Source organism: Eutrema salsugineum, unplaced genomic scaffold (assembly GCF_000478725.1).
Source record: "Eutrema salsugineum unplaced genomic scaffold, Eutsalg1_0 scaffold_5, whole genome shotgun sequence".
Taxonomy (NCBI): Eukaryota; Viridiplantae; Streptophyta; class Magnoliopsida; order Brassicales; family Brassicaceae; genus Eutrema; species Eutrema salsugineum.
Genome location: NW_006256612.1, coordinates 3,470,685 through 3,490,002, shown reverse-complemented (window position 1 = coordinate 3,490,002; position 19,318 = coordinate 3,470,685). Strand labels below are relative to the sequence as shown.

Genomic DNA, 19,318 nt, shown 5'->3' with positions numbered 1-19,318 from the left:
ATATAAAGTGGAGACAAAATCTGACATTTGTAAATATAATTTTTTTTTATTTTAATAACAATTGTCATTTTGAGCCAAATTAGTTATATCATTGACCATTTTTTAAACAGTATATATGTTTTTTCGCAGTTTAAGTTTTATTTATTAAAAGTTTACACTATGTAATTTTATGCTTAAAATTGTAAATTAAGAGAAAAAATCTTTAAATATATTACTTATAATGTATTGCATTATAAATATTGCTATTACACTTGTTAGTATTTACAGATTTAATATGTTTACTATTATAGATATTATAAATAAACATAACTAATCTATAAAATTAAGTGTATTTCAGATGTAATTTGATATGTTTAAACAATTTTTCTAATTTAGAATAAAATTTAACATAAGATTTTTTAGTAAATTAAACTATAAATATAAAAAATGTACTAAAAAGAATAAGATTACACTGATGAGATATTTAATGAGTATCTCACCAAAAGAGGTAGAATTTTAATAAGAGATTTTCAACTAAAATTAACTCAAAATATTAATATTATATTGGTGAGATATTCTATAAGTATGTAACCAATTGGACAAGAAACTCAAATCACTTCTTCTAATTGTTTATATTTTAAAGATAAAGATTGTTTTAGGTGTTAATTTTTGAAGTTCTAAGTGTTATAGCATGATAATGAAACATGGTTATTCTATCGCGTCTTTCACTTTGGTTCTATTTATTTCTCTTGTTTTACATTTACATTTTGAAAGTACAATGGCTACTCGAACATCAGTTAAAGTATTCGGTACGCCTAATACTCTTGATCAGTCACCACCATCACCCCCAAAATATCACTTCGAAATCAAGAATATAGAGCAAAAGGCTTTCCGACCCACTGAACCAGGTCATAGCCCAGGGATCGGACACCCAGCTCCACCAGGTGCACCATGAACGCAATAATAGCCATGTTTTGTGTCTGTTGTTCTTGATATTGATCTGTATTTCGTTTTTCTCTTTATGCGTACAGTTTTTCACTTCGAAATCAAGAATTTAGAGCAAAAAGCTTTCCGACCCACTGAACCAGGTCATAGCCCAGGGATCGGACACCCAGCTCCACCAGGTGCACCATGAACGCAATAATAGCCATGTTTTATGTCTGTTGTTCTTGATATTGATCTGTATTTCGTTTTTCTCTTTATGCGTACAGTTTTTCACTTCGAAATCAAGAATTTAGAGCAAAAAGCTTTCCGACCCACTGAACCAGGTCATAGCCCAGGCATCGGACACCCAGCTCCACCAGATGCACCATGAAAGCAATAATAGCCATGTTTTGTGTCTATAGAACTGTTGTTCTTGATATTGATCTGTATTTCGTTTTTCTCTTTATGCGTACAGTTTTTCACTTCAAAATCAAGAATTTAGAGCAAAAAGCTTTCCGACCCACTGAACCAGGTCATAGCCCAGGCATCGGACACCCAGCTCCACCAGGTGCACCATGAACGCAATAATAGCCATGTTTTGTGTCTATAGAACTGTTGTTCTTGATATTGATCCGTATTTTGTTTTTCTCTTTATGCTTACAGTTTTTCACTTCGAAATCAAGAATTTAGAGCAAAAAGCTTTCCGACCCACTGAACCAGGTCATAGCCCAGGCATCGGACACCCAGCTCCACCAGGTGCACCATGAACGCAATAATAACCATGTTTTGTGTCTATAGAACTGTTGTTCTTGATATTGATCCGTATTTCTTTTTTTTTTTCCAACATATTTCGTTTTTCTCTTTATGCATACAGTTTTTACTTTTTTTTTTTTCAAATGGATAAATTTAATCTGATAAAAAAGATGCTTATATTCTTTGTGTTCACATAACTGTTGTTATTGAAAAATTCCTTTTTTTTTCCTTCTTCTTTTACTTTCACTTAGCTTCGAAGATAATTGTTTGGGCTCCTTATAAGAATCTAATATTATATTAATGTGTTATTTACAGGGAAACTATGATGATGTGTCAACACCAGAGCTTCTCAAATAGATATAAGAATAAGTTAAAATTATTAAAATACTTATATTTTATGTCATTCATGTTTAAGTGTTCGAAATTTATTTGTATTCATCGTTAAACTAATCATAAAAATAAATCAATTGTACTCTCTTTCTCTATCTTCCTATTATATCTTTCAATTAAAATATATTAATTATTATAATCATCATATTCTTTATATCCATCATCAACATGAATAAAAAATATTCTATTTTTTTCTCGCATAAGATTTAAATTTCTTAAAATGAACATAAATTATCTACTTTACGAATGAAAATGTATTTAAAAGTTTTAATTCGACCAAAATATGTGATAAAAATGATGAAATGAAAAAAAAAATATTAGAGTACAAAAATTAAGGTGTTAAGTATTTTATTTTTCTGTGAAGCTATAAAAACATGAATTTGTTAAATATATAATAATCTCAAATTATAATAAATAAAGTCATTTTAAATTTGAAAATAATTAAAAATAATCATTATGTTGATAAAAAAATTATTACATGTTGTAGCATATACAAGCGGATCTCAAATATTAGATAATAATTTCACCAACAAATACAATAGATTTATATCTAAAATTATAAAAGAGTTTTGTAATAATTATTTTACTATGCCCTTGATCGCAGATATCCTAATTTTTAGCTATTCGGTTATTTGCCTATATAATTATATTTTACTCTTGGAACGTATTACTTTTTAGTTCCTAATGACAGATAGAAACAGTATAAATGGGTGAATGCTCAAATCATTAACTCCTCCAGTTGTGTATCTCCAGTATCAGGGAAGCTTAAAAAGCAGTGGAGATGGGAAAAACCACCTGATCCCTAGCTTAAATGTAATGTGGGTTTTGCTTTGTCAAGAAAATGGAGATCGATGGGTATTTCTTGGGTCCTTAGAGATTGGACGGGGAGAGTTTTGATGCACAGTAGAAGAGCTTTTGCTGGGATCAACTCAAAGGAGGATGGCCAACTGAAGTGTCTGATGTGGGCAATTGATAATATTCACAGCTACAACATTGACAAGGTGATTTTTGCTTTGGAAGACTCTGTATTAGTTGGTGCGATCGGAAGACCAAAGGCTTGGCCTGCTTTTCAATACCAAGCTTCAGAGGTTAAATTAAGGTTAAAGGATTTTAAAGATTGGAGATTGGAATTAGAAATAGGAGCTACGAATAGAGGAGCTTCTCTCATTGCGCAAAGTGTTATATCTGGGAATAGATATCAGTCGTATGTTGCTACTGGTCATCCTTGTTGGTTTCACGACATCTTTGCAAGTGAGAGCGGTTTGCTCTCTTCGTAATCTCGGTTTTTCTCCCTTGTCTTTCTTTTCGGCTATCTTTGAGTAGGTTAGAAAATTTTTTGTGAGCCTCTAAGGTCAACCATCCTTTTGGGTTGTCAGTATGATCTTTGTAATGTGCTTTTTCAAAGCTTTATAATATAAAATTCAGATGACAAAAAAAAAAAGACAGATAGAAACAGTATAATATCAACTTTCCAGTTATTAAACTATTTAGTAAAGTAAGTAGTTTTTTTTTTTTCTAAGATAGATAGCTTAATCTATGTACTCTGTACGTAGCGGATATTGGTTTGTTGCAAATAACCCTCTGGTTCCTCCTCCCCCAAAGTCCCATCAAGAGAAGCAGCGGATTGCTATTAAAGCCAGAATCTGGAAGGTGCAAACAACACCTTGCTAAGATACACATGTTTCTCTGGAGAATGGTGGCAGGAGCATTAGCAGTGGCAGATCGGTTACAATCCAGAGGCATTGCTCTGAATTCTACGTGTAGACTCTGTCAACAAAATGTGGAATCTATCAAATATGTCCTCTTCTTATGTGATGTGGCACACCAGATTCTCTCGCTTGCTAAGGTGCCGGCTCCACCTAATGGTTTTGCTCATGACTTGGATCGGAACATAAATTTCCTCTTGGATGTTATGGAAGATAACACGGTGGCAGAGGATATAAGAACAGCTATTCCGTGGGTTCTTTGGCAGATTTGGAAAAATGGAAACTCAATTTTGTTTGCAGGCAACAAGAGGCACTGGAGGTTCTTTCGAAGAGAGCTCTGGAAGAAGCTGCTTTATGGATCAAGCTTAATAATCCTGACAATGGTGATCCGCAAACGCGTCAGAATCAAGCACTGCAGGACACCAAATGGTATCCACCAGACCCTGGAGTGTTAAAATGTAATATCAATGCAAACTGGAGGAATGACAAGTTACATAGTGGTGGTGCGTGGATCTTAAGGGATCATACAGGAACGGTTCGTTTCCAAGCTCGAGAGTCTTTCACCCATTCTCCATGAAGATTGATTGCAAAGCTTCGTACCCTTATTTGGGCCATTCAAAGCTTACGTGATCTACAGGTCACAGAGGTGGTGTTAACTTTGGACCTTCAGGCTGTTCTAGATGCTTTAAACAAACCCCTTGAGTGGCCAAGGTTTAGAGCTTTCACAAGTTATATCTCTCATCTTTGCTCAGGGTTTAGCACTATTGCTTTCCAGCATGAGGCAATTGGAGCAAACCAAGCAGCTCGAAATATAGCTGAAAGTGTGCTTCGAGATGGAAGATTTCAATCCTACTTGGCATGGGGAGGTTCTGCCTGGCTTCACAATATCATCGCCAATGACAGGAGTTCATTTTGAGTGTCTTAAAACCCTTGTTTTAGGTGTTTTATGTTTTTAGTCGAGAACTCTATATTTGTTTCTATGCCTTTTGGCCTTTTAATAAAATTTTAGACGAAAAAAAGGAGAATTGGTTTTATAATGTCGATTGAATTAGAATTTGTCTCCATAATGTTTTTCTATTTTTTTGTCATTTTTTTGACATAGTTGTCTTTTTAAATCAGTTATGGCAGTTATAATTAAATATAAATTTGAAATTATATTTTAAAAATTTCGAAAATATCTAAAAAGAAATTAAAAATATTTTCGTATATCATTTATGCATGGAAAAATAATATTTTTATTATATTATTAAAATTTATTCTACGCTTGGTATAATGCATGTTCTATGTTCTACGTCCACGTAGAATCCCATTTCTATAGTTCTTCACATATTCTACCAGCTTGTAGAAGTCGTTTTCTATAGGTATTTATATATTCTACCGATTGATAGATTATAACTTCTACTAGATAGACTATATTCTACATGTTAGTAGAATGCATCTTCTACCTGTTAGACTTCATTCTACATGAACGTATAATGTATCTTCTACCTGTTAGACTGCATTCTACATTAACATAGAATACATCTTCTACCAAAATCTGAGAAAATCTAGGAAAATTAGTTAACTTCCAGATCTTAAAAATTTCAAATTTTTTTTTTTAATTTTCAACGTTTTTTTTATCAGTTTTGACGTTTTTTTCTTTCTTTTTTTGGCTGTCATCGTTTTCTTCTTCTTCTTTCACATTGATCAAGCAGATTTTCCCTAAAATTACATATCTTCTGCTTCAAACATGCTACATATCTATGTGACTTGTGGTTCATGGAAATCAGAGACAGATAAGAAGTGGGTTTTTGTGGCTGATGCAGAAATACGAGCTAGATTAGTTGCTGTTGAATCAAATACGACTCTCGCAGAGTTAGAAACAGAGGAGGAAGAAGAACAAATAAGTTTTTACTTACATGAAATTGTTTTTGCCGGTGATTCTTACTGGAGAAGATGGAGACACACGGTGAAGAAGATGGAATATCGAGGTTTCTCTTTTTTTTACGCTTGGTAGAAAGTCTTTTCTACTTGTTTTTTCTTTTTTTTATTAATAAAACATTTTTAAAAATAAATTAATTTATTAATTCATAATTAAAGGGTATAATTGGATTAAATTTAAATTAAACATTAAAAGGACAAATTTTATTTAGAAAACATTAAGGAGACAAATTCTAATTCAATTAGCATTATAAAACCAATTCTCCCAAAAAAAAATCTATAATACTTATTTGTGTAGTGGTTTGCTGAGGTGTCAGCTTCATAGAAAGTTTCACAGCGTTTTGCTGACGTGCGAGCTTCACAATAAATTTCATCTGCAAAAAATCTGTAATACCTTTAATGATATAATTACAATCTTATGTGTACGTGTCTCATTTGTTCTGTTCCATTGACGTATATACCTCACTTAAAACAAACTGACGTAGAGTTTTTTGTACCGTTTGGTTTGATTTTTTGATCAATCAATCTTGGTTTAATACTTTATTCTGTCATCAATTTTTTTTTAAAAAAAAAAATTATTTTACTAAAACTGACATTTACTAAAACCTAATGAATCCTAATGTTTTTTTTTAGGCCATAACCCACACAACATAGTCAATTGTTACAAATCTAATCACTTCCGCTATAAATAAACTCTAATATGAAGATATCATTATTGGACATCGCCGCATATCAAATTTTTCTTTTTTCTTTGTGGTTTCTTCAAAGGTGGTTTGACATGAATGTCGGGATGAACATAAAAACATAAGCAAGAAACATAGCTGAAGCTAGAAGAATAAGATAGAATGAAAGCTAGACAATACTGATGGAGAACATTTCTATAAAGTTGGGACTCTGTTGTAGAGATGAAAATATAATTCAGGATGTTGATGATCTTATCTAAACCGGTTTCAACAAATGAGAGGTGCCTTATTATTTTCTTATAAGCAACAAAATTGTCTTTGTGTTTGCTGGAATTTATTTTCATAAAACAGAATTTTATTATAATTCTTCTTTGCTTTGTTGAAAAATCTCTCTTTCACCTTCACTGTTTTTAATTGTTGGCATTCTTCCTCTTTTAAATGCTTTTGATTATGTACAACAAACAAATCATTGAAAGGGGCTTCTAAAAATTATGGTATCTTTATTTAAGAAAATATTTTTTTTATTTTTAATTTGTGAAATTAATGTGATAAAACTTAAAAACATAAGAAGGTAGACGAGCAAAACTTAAGAAAATAATTTATTCATGAAAAATGTAAAAACTACTTCTTTATCCCTATACTAATACTGAAAAAAAATTATCCAAAGTGTTTCCGATATAAAAACAAAATGGCAAATTTAAATACAAGTTGGTTTGAGAAATTGGGGTACCTAAGATCACTTCCCAAACTCTCAAGAATTTGGATAAAGGTTAATTTTGTGATGGATTTTTCAGGAAATTTGGAACACTATGGATAATTTTAGGTATATTATTAATTTTTTTAAAAAAAAATTCTCAAACTGATAATTCAGTTACCTTATTTCACTCATTTTCGTTACCCTTTATGTATCCATTTGAATTAAGCAAATAGTATCAAACATGAAATTATTTGAACGCGATTGGGAATAAGATGAGAAATTTGGGATGAGTAGGCGACTGGACCGATTTTTGGTCCCAAAATGGATATGCCTAGCTGATAATATCAAGAATTTTGATACAAATTATGCAGATGACATAGTATACACCCACGAATTCTTGAATATGGTCAAGATTTTTGGTTTGTCTAACCATATATTGGTTTTAAAACTTGGTGCTCTAATTATGCTTCTTAGGAATATTGATTTGAAGGTAGATTGTACAATAGCACGCAACTGATACTAATTTCATTGGCTAATCATGTTCTCGTGGCTAGAATGATTATAAAAAAAGATTAAAGCCAACAAAAAACCTTAGAGAATGTGTGGTTGTAGGACCAATACCGGTTTTCTCTCATTGACAATTGTACGTTTTAGTATTCAGAGTTACTCATAACTGAGTAATTTTTTCATTACCTGAATTACATGTTCATGTCCTTTTTCTGTGATATCCCGTCCCAATTTTTGAAATGAATATGTTTAAACATACATATGAATTTATCTATTTTTATGTTTCGAAATGCAACTACAGTTTGTGTTTTGATATTAAAGCCATGCTTGCTTAAGTATACAAATTTTATAATTGTAAAAATATTTATTTCTACTTGATTTACATTATACACGAATCATAGGGAACACATAAATTTTGTTTGCAATTGTATAAGGAGTAATTAGGGATGAAATTATGGATTGATTTTCATAAAAAAAAAAACAAATCAATCAAGCATTTTAGACATCAAAAAGCATAGATGGATATTTTAAATAGTGATAATCGACTTTAATTTAAATTTAACTTTGATGAAAGATTGTATTAATAAATGGATCGCACATATTATCTATGAACGAATATCAATTTTATATTTTCGTTTCAACGATAGATTCAATCACAATTTTGATTTAGTATAAATCAATAAAAACAAAAAAAATATATAAATTTAGTTATAATACGTACCTCGTACAATGCCAACTCCTCGCAGAGCAGAATGTAAGAATGTGCATTGTGATAATCTTTTTCATCTGACTACCAAACTTCCTTAACTTTTCCACTTAGACGTCCAATCGTTGAGAATATGTCAGGTACACCCTCAACTGCATATATTTGGCCAACTCCGCCATCATTGTATCGCCGGGGAGCTCTTTTACGTGTTTATACTTTTGGTGCAAAATAGTACGAAATAAAGTGCGAAGTTTCTTTCGTTAAACTTCCCGCCATAATTGACCCTTCAACTTTAGCTAGGTTTTTGACATTACCGTTAAGATGCTTCATGAAACGTTCAAAAAGATATATCCACATGTATTGTACCGGTCCACCTAGTTCTGCTTCGTGAGGGAGATGAGTAATGGGAAGGTGTTCCATAACATCAAAAATGACGGTGGGAATATCTTTTCTAAATTGCACAACAAGGTTAGTATATTCGTTGTCCGCTGTGCTATTACATCATCTGACAAGGTTCGTGTACATATATATATATATATATATATATATATATATGTAAATAACATCAACGCTATATATATATATATATGTAATATTAAATTTATAATATATACATATTATTAATGGAATATATTTATAGATATATAATTTTTATTTAAAATAATTTACGTACCCGCAACAGGTTCATGGATATTTTTGGACAGTAGTTCACTAAATGCAAATGGAAGCAATCGTTGTATAAACACGTGGTAGTCATGACTTTTCATTCCTAAAAAAATTACCCCCTTCTCAACAGATTTAGAAAGATTAGAAACAAACCCATCAAGAAATTTCACGTCAGGTGAAATCCATTTGAACAATGCTGACTTCTGTTCTGCACCCAACTAAAATACTGGAACCGGTGCTATCCTATTTCTCAGTAGGTGCAACCCATTTCTGTTGCATAAATCAGGCAAATCCAATCTTGATTTACTATTGTCTTTAGTTCTTCCAGACACATTCATAACTGTATGCATGATGTTATAAAACAAAAAAAAAAATTTCAATGTGCATGACATCAAGATTGTGTCTGAGCTGATATCTTTCCTGTAACACCCCCGACTCGATCTAGATCCGAGTGCAATGACCGGTCGCGCAACAATCAAACAAGAACATGCACGGACGACCGTTCGAACCCAAACCGGATCGATTGTGTTACTGTTGCGTGCACAGACTGATGGCTCGAGGTTCTTAGCCGTGCACCAATCAAACAATAACATGCACGTCCAAGAGCCTAAGGTCGACGTCCGCACACGCTGTTCCTACCGAACGCGTCTCCCAGCTTTTCAACCTGAGATGTGCCCGGTAGTTCGTTAGTCTCAGACAAAGACTAGTATCATTCGAAAACCGGAGCTTTTATAAAACATAATTTTACTACATTGTTTGTTATACAATGGGAGCCTTAAGAAAACATGATACTGAAAACAACTTAAATCATACTTACTTTTGCAAAAGGCATGAAATCTACACCAACGGTCCTAAACTTCTCTTGTCCCAATTGGCTACCCTCTATGGTCACCTGCAAAACAAGAAGAGTCGTGAGCACTAATTGCTTAGTGAGTTCGGTTCCCCCTAACCGTTCAAGCAACCCCATAAACCCTGATAATTCACACAGCATGCACCACGCAACATCAATAACAAGTACATTTGACATACTTATATATATGCATACACCCAATATACACCCAAATGCCAAATCTCTCGGATGCCATTGACCAGTCCCGCACAAAGAAAAATCTCACATTTTGCACTAATCGAACCCTAGCCACACAGGCTAAAAAGTCGCGACTGTCTTCTCTCATGCATCACTCATCGACCCGGGATTTCACATCATCAACTCAGGAAGGGTCACATGGCATCAAACTCACATCTCTCATCCGCACGACACAAAAATATGTGCTACTGCACGTGCCGCGGATTCACATCGCAATGCAACACGCAATATACATATATATATATATATATATCCCTACTTGCTTTGCAGTCAAACAAAAAACAACCCAAACCGAGACTCACCTTGGCCTTTCAAGACAATAACGGTTTCTTATGGTTACGGATAACCTCTCCGTTCACCTACACAACTTAATTTTTATAGAGATCCGAGCAGAACCGGGCCAAACAAAGGTCAGATTTGGATTCAGGACAAAAAACTAGGTTAGACAAGTGACTTCGAACTAAAACGACCTACCTGACTATTCCCGACTAGCTACCCGAGTACGCCTCACGCGGGGGTTCGCGGTGGTCGACGGCGGTCACGGTTGCCGAAACCTTTCTAGCAGAGCTTCACTGTTATTTTCTATACTGAAAACTAAATCCTAAAGCTTCTATTTATAGGGAAAAGATGGAGAATCTAAAAAGATTCCCGAGCAGCTGTGTCGTGCTTGCAGAAAAGATTCACGAACAGCTGCGTCGTGCTTGCGTGTGGAGGCGTAAGCAGGTGAAGCAGGACATGGAACTGCTGTGTCATGCTTGGTGTGCGCCAGCACATGGAGAATGTGTCTAGCGTGTGCAGAGCGTTTCCCGGTGCATGGAAAGTGTGTCCCGGCGCATGTATGGCGTGTGTTTAAGCTGCTCAAGCAGGCAAGCAGGCTGCTGAGTCAAGCTGCTGAGTCAAGTTGCTGAGTCAAGCTGCTGACCAATCCATTTCCGAACTTCCGATCGAACCGAAACGACCCACCGATCCACCCGCGCGACTACCTTAGACAAAAACTTAATTTCTATAGCTAAAACTTAAAGCTCTTGACCATTAACCTCAGCTTCTTCCTAGATTTTCTAAGCTTTCTCATTGACCGCGTCCTGATCTCTTGAACGGGTTATTACATTTCCAATACAGAAGTTTCCAAAAAATATTTTTCTTGTGCCAATTATGATGAAACTCATAACCATCAGGCATATATATTTGCAGGAGTGTGCCAGTTTCCTCCACGAGTTGTCGTATCCTCTGCCCCCTCCAAAGCTCGACTTGCACATACAATTTTGTTCTCTGCACCTGTTAGATATATGGGTGGAGGTACACATACAACTTTGTTTTTTCCTAAAGAGATTTTCTCCGATATGGATGATTATCCGGTAAAAACCTGCGGTGACAATCAAACCAGCAGGTTTTCCTACCATGTTTTAGCTGAAATGCATCAGTTCGATCAAGATAATAAGGACAAGATAACTTCCTGTGTGTAGTCCAGCCTGATAGCATCTCGTATGCAGGGAAATCGCTTATTATCCACATAAGCACAGCTCGCATTGTAAATTTTTTCCCCTTCGAACAGTCATATGTTCGAACATCGGTATACCACAACTGATTCAACTCATGTATGAGTGGCTACAAAAATACATCGAGAGAGAGATTTGGATGATTGGGACATGGGACCAAAATATTCAGAAAAAAAATTATCTTTGCATGCACATATCTGAAAGAAGGTTATATGGGGTCAGAATAACTGGCATAAAGAATATTACCTACCAGGCATACCAAATGGACTAAAACTATCAGTGCATAAACCAAGATAGACATTTTGCTTGAATTTAGCAAAGTCTGGGTGTACCGCATTAAAGTGTGTCCACGCTTTTGCATCTGACGGATGACTAACTTCTCCATCTACTTGTGTATGTTCTGCATGCCATCTCATCGATGCAGCTGTCCTTTAAGATTAATAGAGTCATTTCAACCTATCAGTTATAGGAAGATACCACATCTGTTGGTACAATATCCTTTTACATCCACAAGTTTGCTGCCTGTATCTTGGTTTTTGGCAAAATCGACATTCTTGTAGCTTATCATCATCTTTCCAAAAAATCATACAGTTATCAACACAAACATTTGTATTATCTCAGAAGGTAGACCAAGACTATAAACCTACTATAATATTGCGGCATAAACTCTCTATTTAGTAAATACGCCCACACAGTATTAATCAGAATATACCTCGTATTCTTGCATTTCCGACAAAGATAATACATCTTTCTGCTTTCTTTGGTTCTCTCCATATTTGTGGTCTGATATATGAAGATTTCTAACCCGTCATTGAATACTTTTGATAACGACCCGTTTGAATCTTTAGGCATATACATTCAGCTTCTCAACTCATAAATAGACATGATGAAATAGACTCTCTGTATTTGTTTTCTGTGTTATTTATTTGTTGTGTTTGATTGATATGCATGACTTGTGGAATGAAGATGTATTTATAGGAATTTTTTTCAGCTTTATGACGATTTTACAACAGAATATTGCATCAATTTTACAACAAAATCAACAATTTCCATCGTTTTTACGATGACTTCACGACAAAAATTTCTAAGTATATAAGTAGGTGGACATGTTTAAAATGCGGTTCAACTACTTTTGTATTTCGACTAAAAACGTCATAATATTAATATTATGTCATAAAATCGTCGTATAATTATATCGATTTTAAATCGATTTTACATCAAAGTCAATTCCTCAATAAAATCGTCGTATAGTCGTCGTAAGTGTTCGTAAATTATACGACGATTATACGACGATCATATTATACGACAATTTTACGATAATTTTATAAATAATCGTAAAATTGTCGTATAAGCGTCACAAAGTTACGACGTTTTTAAAACCGTCGTAACAAACCGTTGGAAAATGTTTGTTCTCTTGTAGTGTTTCACTTATCATTCGATGATTGAGCCGATCTTGTGATCATATCTCTCGCATCTATTTTCGACATGGACATAAACAAAGACTGGCATGGATCCAAGTGAGGATTGTTACTACATCACTTATCTTGACTGTTGTGAATTTGGCTGCGGCCAATCCGCCGTGTCACTTGAGCCGTACACCAACTGTCCTGCAGGTTCTGTTTGAAAAATTATGTGCTTTTTTGAAAAATTTGCTGGAGACATTTTGTGGCGACATACTGAAGCTGACATTCCCGGTTTATAAGTAATAATTATATTGATATCATATTATAATATATCATATTATTATATGAAAAGCATGGTTTAAAGTTGCGTAAATGTTGACTGGACGTTAGTCTTGTTGCCCGGATGGTGACGACTGTGGGGAACTACGACTACTTAGTTGATTACGAGTTCAAACCTAGTGGTTCCATCAAAATGGAGGTAACCTCTTTCGAAAACAAAATCACTTTGTTTTGAACAAAATCTCATTTAATGATTTTTTTTAAAAAATCGCCCAAGAACAATATTCAATAGTCCTAAGTCCATCTTTTGAGATATTATTTATTCCTCAGTTTTAAATAATAATTACTTATATAATTATATATCAAATTTTTCAAAACTAATTTTTGTGGGCGATTTAAAAAATATCATTAATATGAGTTTTTGTTCCAAACATATCATCACTAATTTTTTCATACCGAAAGTATCACAAACACTATTTTTCCTAAAATAGAACAAAACGAAAACTTAACTTTTAACTCTGAAAATTAAATCCTAAACCCCTCTAAACCCGATAATTAAACCTGAAACCCAAAATAGTGAACCTAAACCCAAATATTTAAATTATAAACCCTTGAAAATCGTTTTTAGTGCTTGTGGTATTTGTGTAAAAAAAAAATCATATATTAGTAGTTTTGGAAATAAAAAGTTAGTAATGCTATGTTTGAAAAAAAAAATATCTTAATGGTATTTCAAGTAATTTTTCTTTGTGGTATTAAAAAAAGTAGATATTGTTTTACTATAAAATTTCTTCAAATCAAATATCAAACCTTTGAATATCAATAATTTTAAATTCTTTTTTAAATGATATATCTATCAAATTCTATTATGTATGAGCATATCTTAAAATTAATTTTAATCAATAATAGTTAAGGTTACTATAAATTAGTCATATTTAATTTAATACAATAATATAAATTTAAGATGAATCTGAGATTTGAAAAAAACATATTTTTTCTTGTTTTTTACTAAAAATTAATTTTTTAGCCAAATTAGTTATATCATTGACCATTGTTTTAAAAGTTATCTATGTTTTCTAACAGATTAAATTTTATTTATTATAAGTTTACACTATGTAATTTTATGCTTAATTGTAAATTAAGAGAAACAAAAACTTTAGAGTTATTACTTATAATGTATTGCCTTATAAATATTGCTATTAAGCTTGTTAGTATTAGGGTTTTAATATTTTTAATATTACAGATATTATAAATAAATATAACTTATCTATAAAATTAAATATATTTCTGATGTAATTTGATATGTCTGAAACACATTTTCTCTAATTTAGAATAAAATTTAACATAAGATTTTTAGTAAATTAAACTATAAATATATTAAATATAAATAATAATATATTGATGAGATATTTAATGAGTATCTTACCAAGGAGGCAAAATAAGATTCTTAACTAAAATTGATTCAAAATATTAATATTATCTTAAAGAGAAACCATATAAGTATGTCACCATGTGTACAAGAAACTCAAATCATTTCTTCAAATTGTTTTAACATTTGAAAGATAAAGAGTTTTAGGTTTTAATATCTGAAGTTTTAAGTGTTATAGCATAGTGATGAAACATGGTTGTTCTATCGCGTCTTTAACTCTGTTTCTATTTTTTTCTCTTGTTTTACATTTACATTTTGAAACTACAATGGCTACCCGAACATCACTCAAAGTGTTTGGTACACTTAATACTCTTGATCAGTCACCAACATCAACCCCAAATGATCAATTCGAAATCAAGAATATAGAGCAAAATGCTTTTCGACCCACTCTGCCAGGTCCTAGCCAAGGCATCGGACACCGCACTCCACCAGGTGCACCATAAATGCAACTGTAGCTATGTTTTGTCTATATGGAACTATTGTTCTTGATACTAATCCGTCTTTTGTTTTCTCTTTATGCAAACAATTTTTTTCTATTTTTTTTTCTTTTTCAAATGAATATAAGCTTAAGCCGATAAAAATGATACTTATAGTTTTTGTGTTAGCATAACTGTTATTATTGAAAATTATGTTTTCTCTTATTCATTTACTTTCAGTTAGCACTAAAGATAATTGTTTGGAATGCTTATAAGAATCTAATATTATATCGATGTGTAATTTACAGGAAATCCATGATGATGTATCAACTCCAGAGAGCTTCTCATATATATATATAAATAAGTAAAATTATTAAAATATTTATATTTTATGTTGTTAAAGTGTTTAAAATTTACTTATATATCTTATTAAACCAATCATAAATTAAATCAATTTTACTTTCTATTTATTTCTCTCTCCTCCTATTATGTCTTCTAATTAAACTATTTTAAATATTTTAATCATTTTATTCCTTATATCAAATCGTCATATCATCAACATAAATAAAATGCATTTTCTAATTTTTTTTCTAAATAAGTAAAATTATTAAAATATTTATATTTTTATGTCGTTAAAGTGTTTAAAATTTACTTATATATCTTATTAAACCAATCATAAATTAAATCAATTTTACTTTCTCTTATTTCTCTCTCCTCCTATTATGTCTTCTAATTAAACTATTTAAAATATTTTAATCATTTTATTCCTTATATCAAATCATCATATCATCAACATACATAAAATGCATTTTCTATTTTTTTTTCTCGCATAAGATTTAAATTTCTTAAAACTAACATAAATTATCTACTTTATGAATGAAAATATATTTAAAAGTTTTAATTCGACTATAAACATGAGTAGAGACCACCAAAATATGTGATAAAAATGACCAAAATGAAAAAGTATTAGAGTAAAAAAAATTAAGGTGTTAAGTACTTTAATGTTTTTGTGAAACTATAAAAAAATTAAGTTGTTAAATATTTAATATCTCAATAATCTCAAAGTTGACTAAATAAAATTATTGTAACTTAGAAAATAATTAAAAATAATTATTATATTGATAAAAATTATTACATGTTTTAGCATATATATACAAGCGAATCTCAAATATCGGATAATAATTTCACCAAGAAATATAATAGTTTTGTATTTGAAATTACATGAAAGTTTTATAATAAATTATTTCACTATGTGCGTGATCGCGGATATTATTTAGTTTTTAGTTATTCAATTATCTGTCTAAATTTTTTTTTTCTGGAAATGTTTTACTTTCTAGTTCCTAAAGACAAATAGGAACAATATAATATCAACTTATCAGTTATTAAACTATATTTAGTAAAGTAAGTATATTTTTCTAATTAAAGCAGATAGCTTTTTTTTATTTTGGTGATGAAACAATAGGAATTGAACTAGGTATAACATCAAGAATTAATCATTTTTTACTTCGCAATAAAAGTTCTGTTTTGCATAATTTACAAAATAACTTTTATTCTTTCAATTATAAAAACAACCTTGAGATAAGATTAGATTTTAGAGATAATCTAAAAAATAAAATTTTGGAAAAGTGCCATAACACACTGGATATTTTCAAAATACCACATCCGTTTACAACTGTTGAATTAGACCAGAAAAAAAAACATTTGATTCTATAAATCCGTATAAAAATGCGCAAAGTTATTAACTCATTCGTTTGCTTACTGGTGTTGCCATCTCCCTTAAGATCGAGTGTTGGTTGTGAGAATAATATACAATTATCCGACAAGAAGATATAGTGATGTGGTATTTACCACGTTCCAACTTCCATGCCAAGAAGATTTTCGACGATGCCTACTATGTCTGTTGGTTTTGGGCTCCGACCGACCAACTTTTTCAAGCAAAATCATGTCTTTAAGACCAAACCCATCAAACTCACCACAGCTAGAAACTGCACTCCTGGCAACGATTATTAACTAACATACTCATTTAGAACAAAAAAAAAAAAAACTAACAAGCTCATATCATTTGATATGTATTTCATATACTTGCTATTGAATTGTAATATTTCGAGAAAATAATATCGTGTTTTGAAATAAATTGGTTTTTGTTTCAGGGTTTTTGTTTTTTTTGGGGGAAACAATCTACTTACAGAACTCGCAATTGAGTGTCCAGAAAAATGATTGGATGGTGTCTTCCAAAGACGCCTGGATGCTCAAGTCAGTAAACAAGAGAGATAAGGGCCACAGTTATGGTGGCACGTTCTGAGAAAACCAGAAAACAAGATAAAACGGGTAAGTTACTTTGGGCCTAGACAATAAATGAATCCACAAAGTATATAGAGTTTGAGAGGCTGTTTTTTTTTTCAACAGAGTTTGAGAGGCTGTTTATGGTGAATATTATGGAAGAGATGAGAGATTTGAGGTGGTCTCGGCCAGGAAACGACTAGAGATAGAATGTTTGGTCGATGTCAGGGAGTCCCAGAGAGGTTCAATGTTTACAGAGAAAAGAGACGTCCTTACGAAGAGTATGTGATTCTAGTTCAAAGCCGGTGAAGGGGACAGATATTCCGACGATTTATTAAAGAATACTCTATTAAATACATGATTTTCCGACGATGCCTACTTTATCTAGTGGCTTTGAACTTCGACCAGCCAATTTTTTCGAGCAAAATCCTGTCCTTAAGACCAAACCCATCAAACTCACCACCACTCCGAAGTGTACAGCTCTGGTGACCGATTGATAACTATCTTATCATTTATGATATAAATACGACAATTATTTTTTTGAATTTAATATTAAACTATATTCAAAAATAAAAACAGACTTTGTTTACAACTTTTTTGGAAAAAAAAAATCAAGCGAAAGAGCAGTTCTATGTTTTTGTCACTCTAATCGGTTCTTGTCGAGAACCAAATCTGTAGACCGTCTTTGTATCTCAAGTGTAACATCCTGATTTCCAGTATATGTGAAAAGGCTTATAAGAATTAATTTGGCTACCTATGTCAACAAAGTGCACTTATCTTTTCCGGTCAAGTGTGCTGAGAGAACTCCAGAGTTAAGCGTGCTGATGCTGGAGTAATCTCAGAATGGGTGACCTACTCTGCGGTACCGTGCAAGTGAGGATAAAGCACGGGGAAAGATCATGTGGTGATTGCAGGGACAGTAAACAAGTCTTACGAGCCTTCCGAACTAACGACTCACGACCGTCGGACAGTGGTGGGCTAACGGGCCTGGAGAGGGCGTTGGGCCAACGGGCCTAGAGAGAGGACGTTGGGCCCACGTGCCTAGAGAGGGCGTTGGGCTCACTGGGAGGGGCGGTTGGGGGGAGTTAGGATTGATATCACCGGTCCGCTTTCGGTTCCTAAAGGGAGGACGGGTCGAGATGTCACAAGTGGTATCAGAGCCGACACTCGACCACGTGTGTGGAGTCATGTGGCCTCACACCGTCTAGGGTGAACGATCCTGGTGCACGAGCACTCTGTGAGTAGAGGGAGAATTCGGGGACGAATTCCTTGGAAGTCGGGGAGAATTGTAACATCCCGATTTCCGGTATATGTGAAAAGGCTTATAAGAATTGATTTGGCTACCTATGTCAACAAAATGCACTTATCTTTTCCGGTCAAGTGTGCCGAAAGAACTCCAGAGTTAAGCGTGCTGATGCTGGAGTAATCTCAGGATGGGTGACTTACCGGGAAGTACTATGCGGTACCGTGCAAGTGAGGATAAAGCACGGGGAAAGATCATGTGGTGATTGCAGGGACAATAAACAAGTCTTACGAGCCTTCCGAACTAACGACTCCCGACCGTCGGACAATAGTGGGCTAACGGGCCTGGAGAAGGCGTTGGGCCAACGGACCTAAAGAGAGGGCGTTGGACTCACTGGGAGGGGCGGTTGGGGGAGTTAGGATTGATATCATCGGTCCGCGTTCGGTTCCTAAAAGGAGGACGGGTCGGGATGTCACATCAAGTCTCCCAGCATTCCTTATCGAGCAAAGCTGGTTCTTGATGCTTTTGTCGATCATCTTCACTAAAATCCCTGCTGCCAAAGGTTCCTCTCCATGTCGTCTATTATTCCTTTCTCTCCAAATGGAGTGAATTGCGATTTGGAAAGAATACCTGAGAAGGAAGATAGTGGTCTTATCCCTTTCTGGTGTTGTGATTATATCGAGTACCTGATTCCACTGCAGTGTAAATCTGCTTTTCAACAGGCCCTGTGTTAGTTCCTCCACACCTCCTCGAGTAA

At 33.3% G+C, this 19,318-nt stretch overlaps 1 protein-coding gene across 2 annotated transcripts; it reads left to right on the top strand.

Annotated features, from left to right (window-relative positions):
* The first annotated feature begins 589 nt into the window (after positions 1-589).
* LOC112084096 (precursor of CEP9-like) lies at positions 590-2,134 on the top strand. Of its 2 annotated transcripts, none has more exons than XM_024152934.1 (6): positions 590-923; positions 1,011-1,067; positions 1,191-1,247; positions 1,379-1,471; positions 1,567-1,659; positions 1,972-2,134. In XM_024152934.1, exons 1-6 carry the CDS (start codon positions 671-673, stop codon positions 1,980-1,982), a joined length of 564 nt encoding a protein of 187 aa, XP_024008702.1. In that variant the 5' UTR covers positions 590-670; the 3' UTR covers positions 1,983-2,134. The 2 variants fall into 2 exon arrangements, with proteins under 2 accessions (XP_024008702.1, XP_024008701.1); XM_024152933.1 differs by having other exon boundaries at positions 1,011-1,103.
* The last annotated feature ends 17,184 nt before the right edge of the window (positions 2,135-19,318 follow it).

Excerpts from the sequence above, each read along its gene's own strand:
- LOC112084096 (XM_024152933.1), top strand. The coding sequence starts at position 671 with ATGATAATGAAACATGGTTATTCTATCGCGTCTTTCACTTTGGTTCTA. Across the intron at positions 924-1,010 it reads CGGACACCCAGCTCCACCAG|TTTTTCACTTCGAAATCAAG; the intron begins GTGCACCATGAA and ends TTATGCGTACAG. Across the intron at positions 1,472-1,566 it reads CGGACACCCAGCTCCACCAG|TTTTTCACTTCGAAATCAAG; the intron begins GTGCACCATGAA and ends TTATGCTTACAG.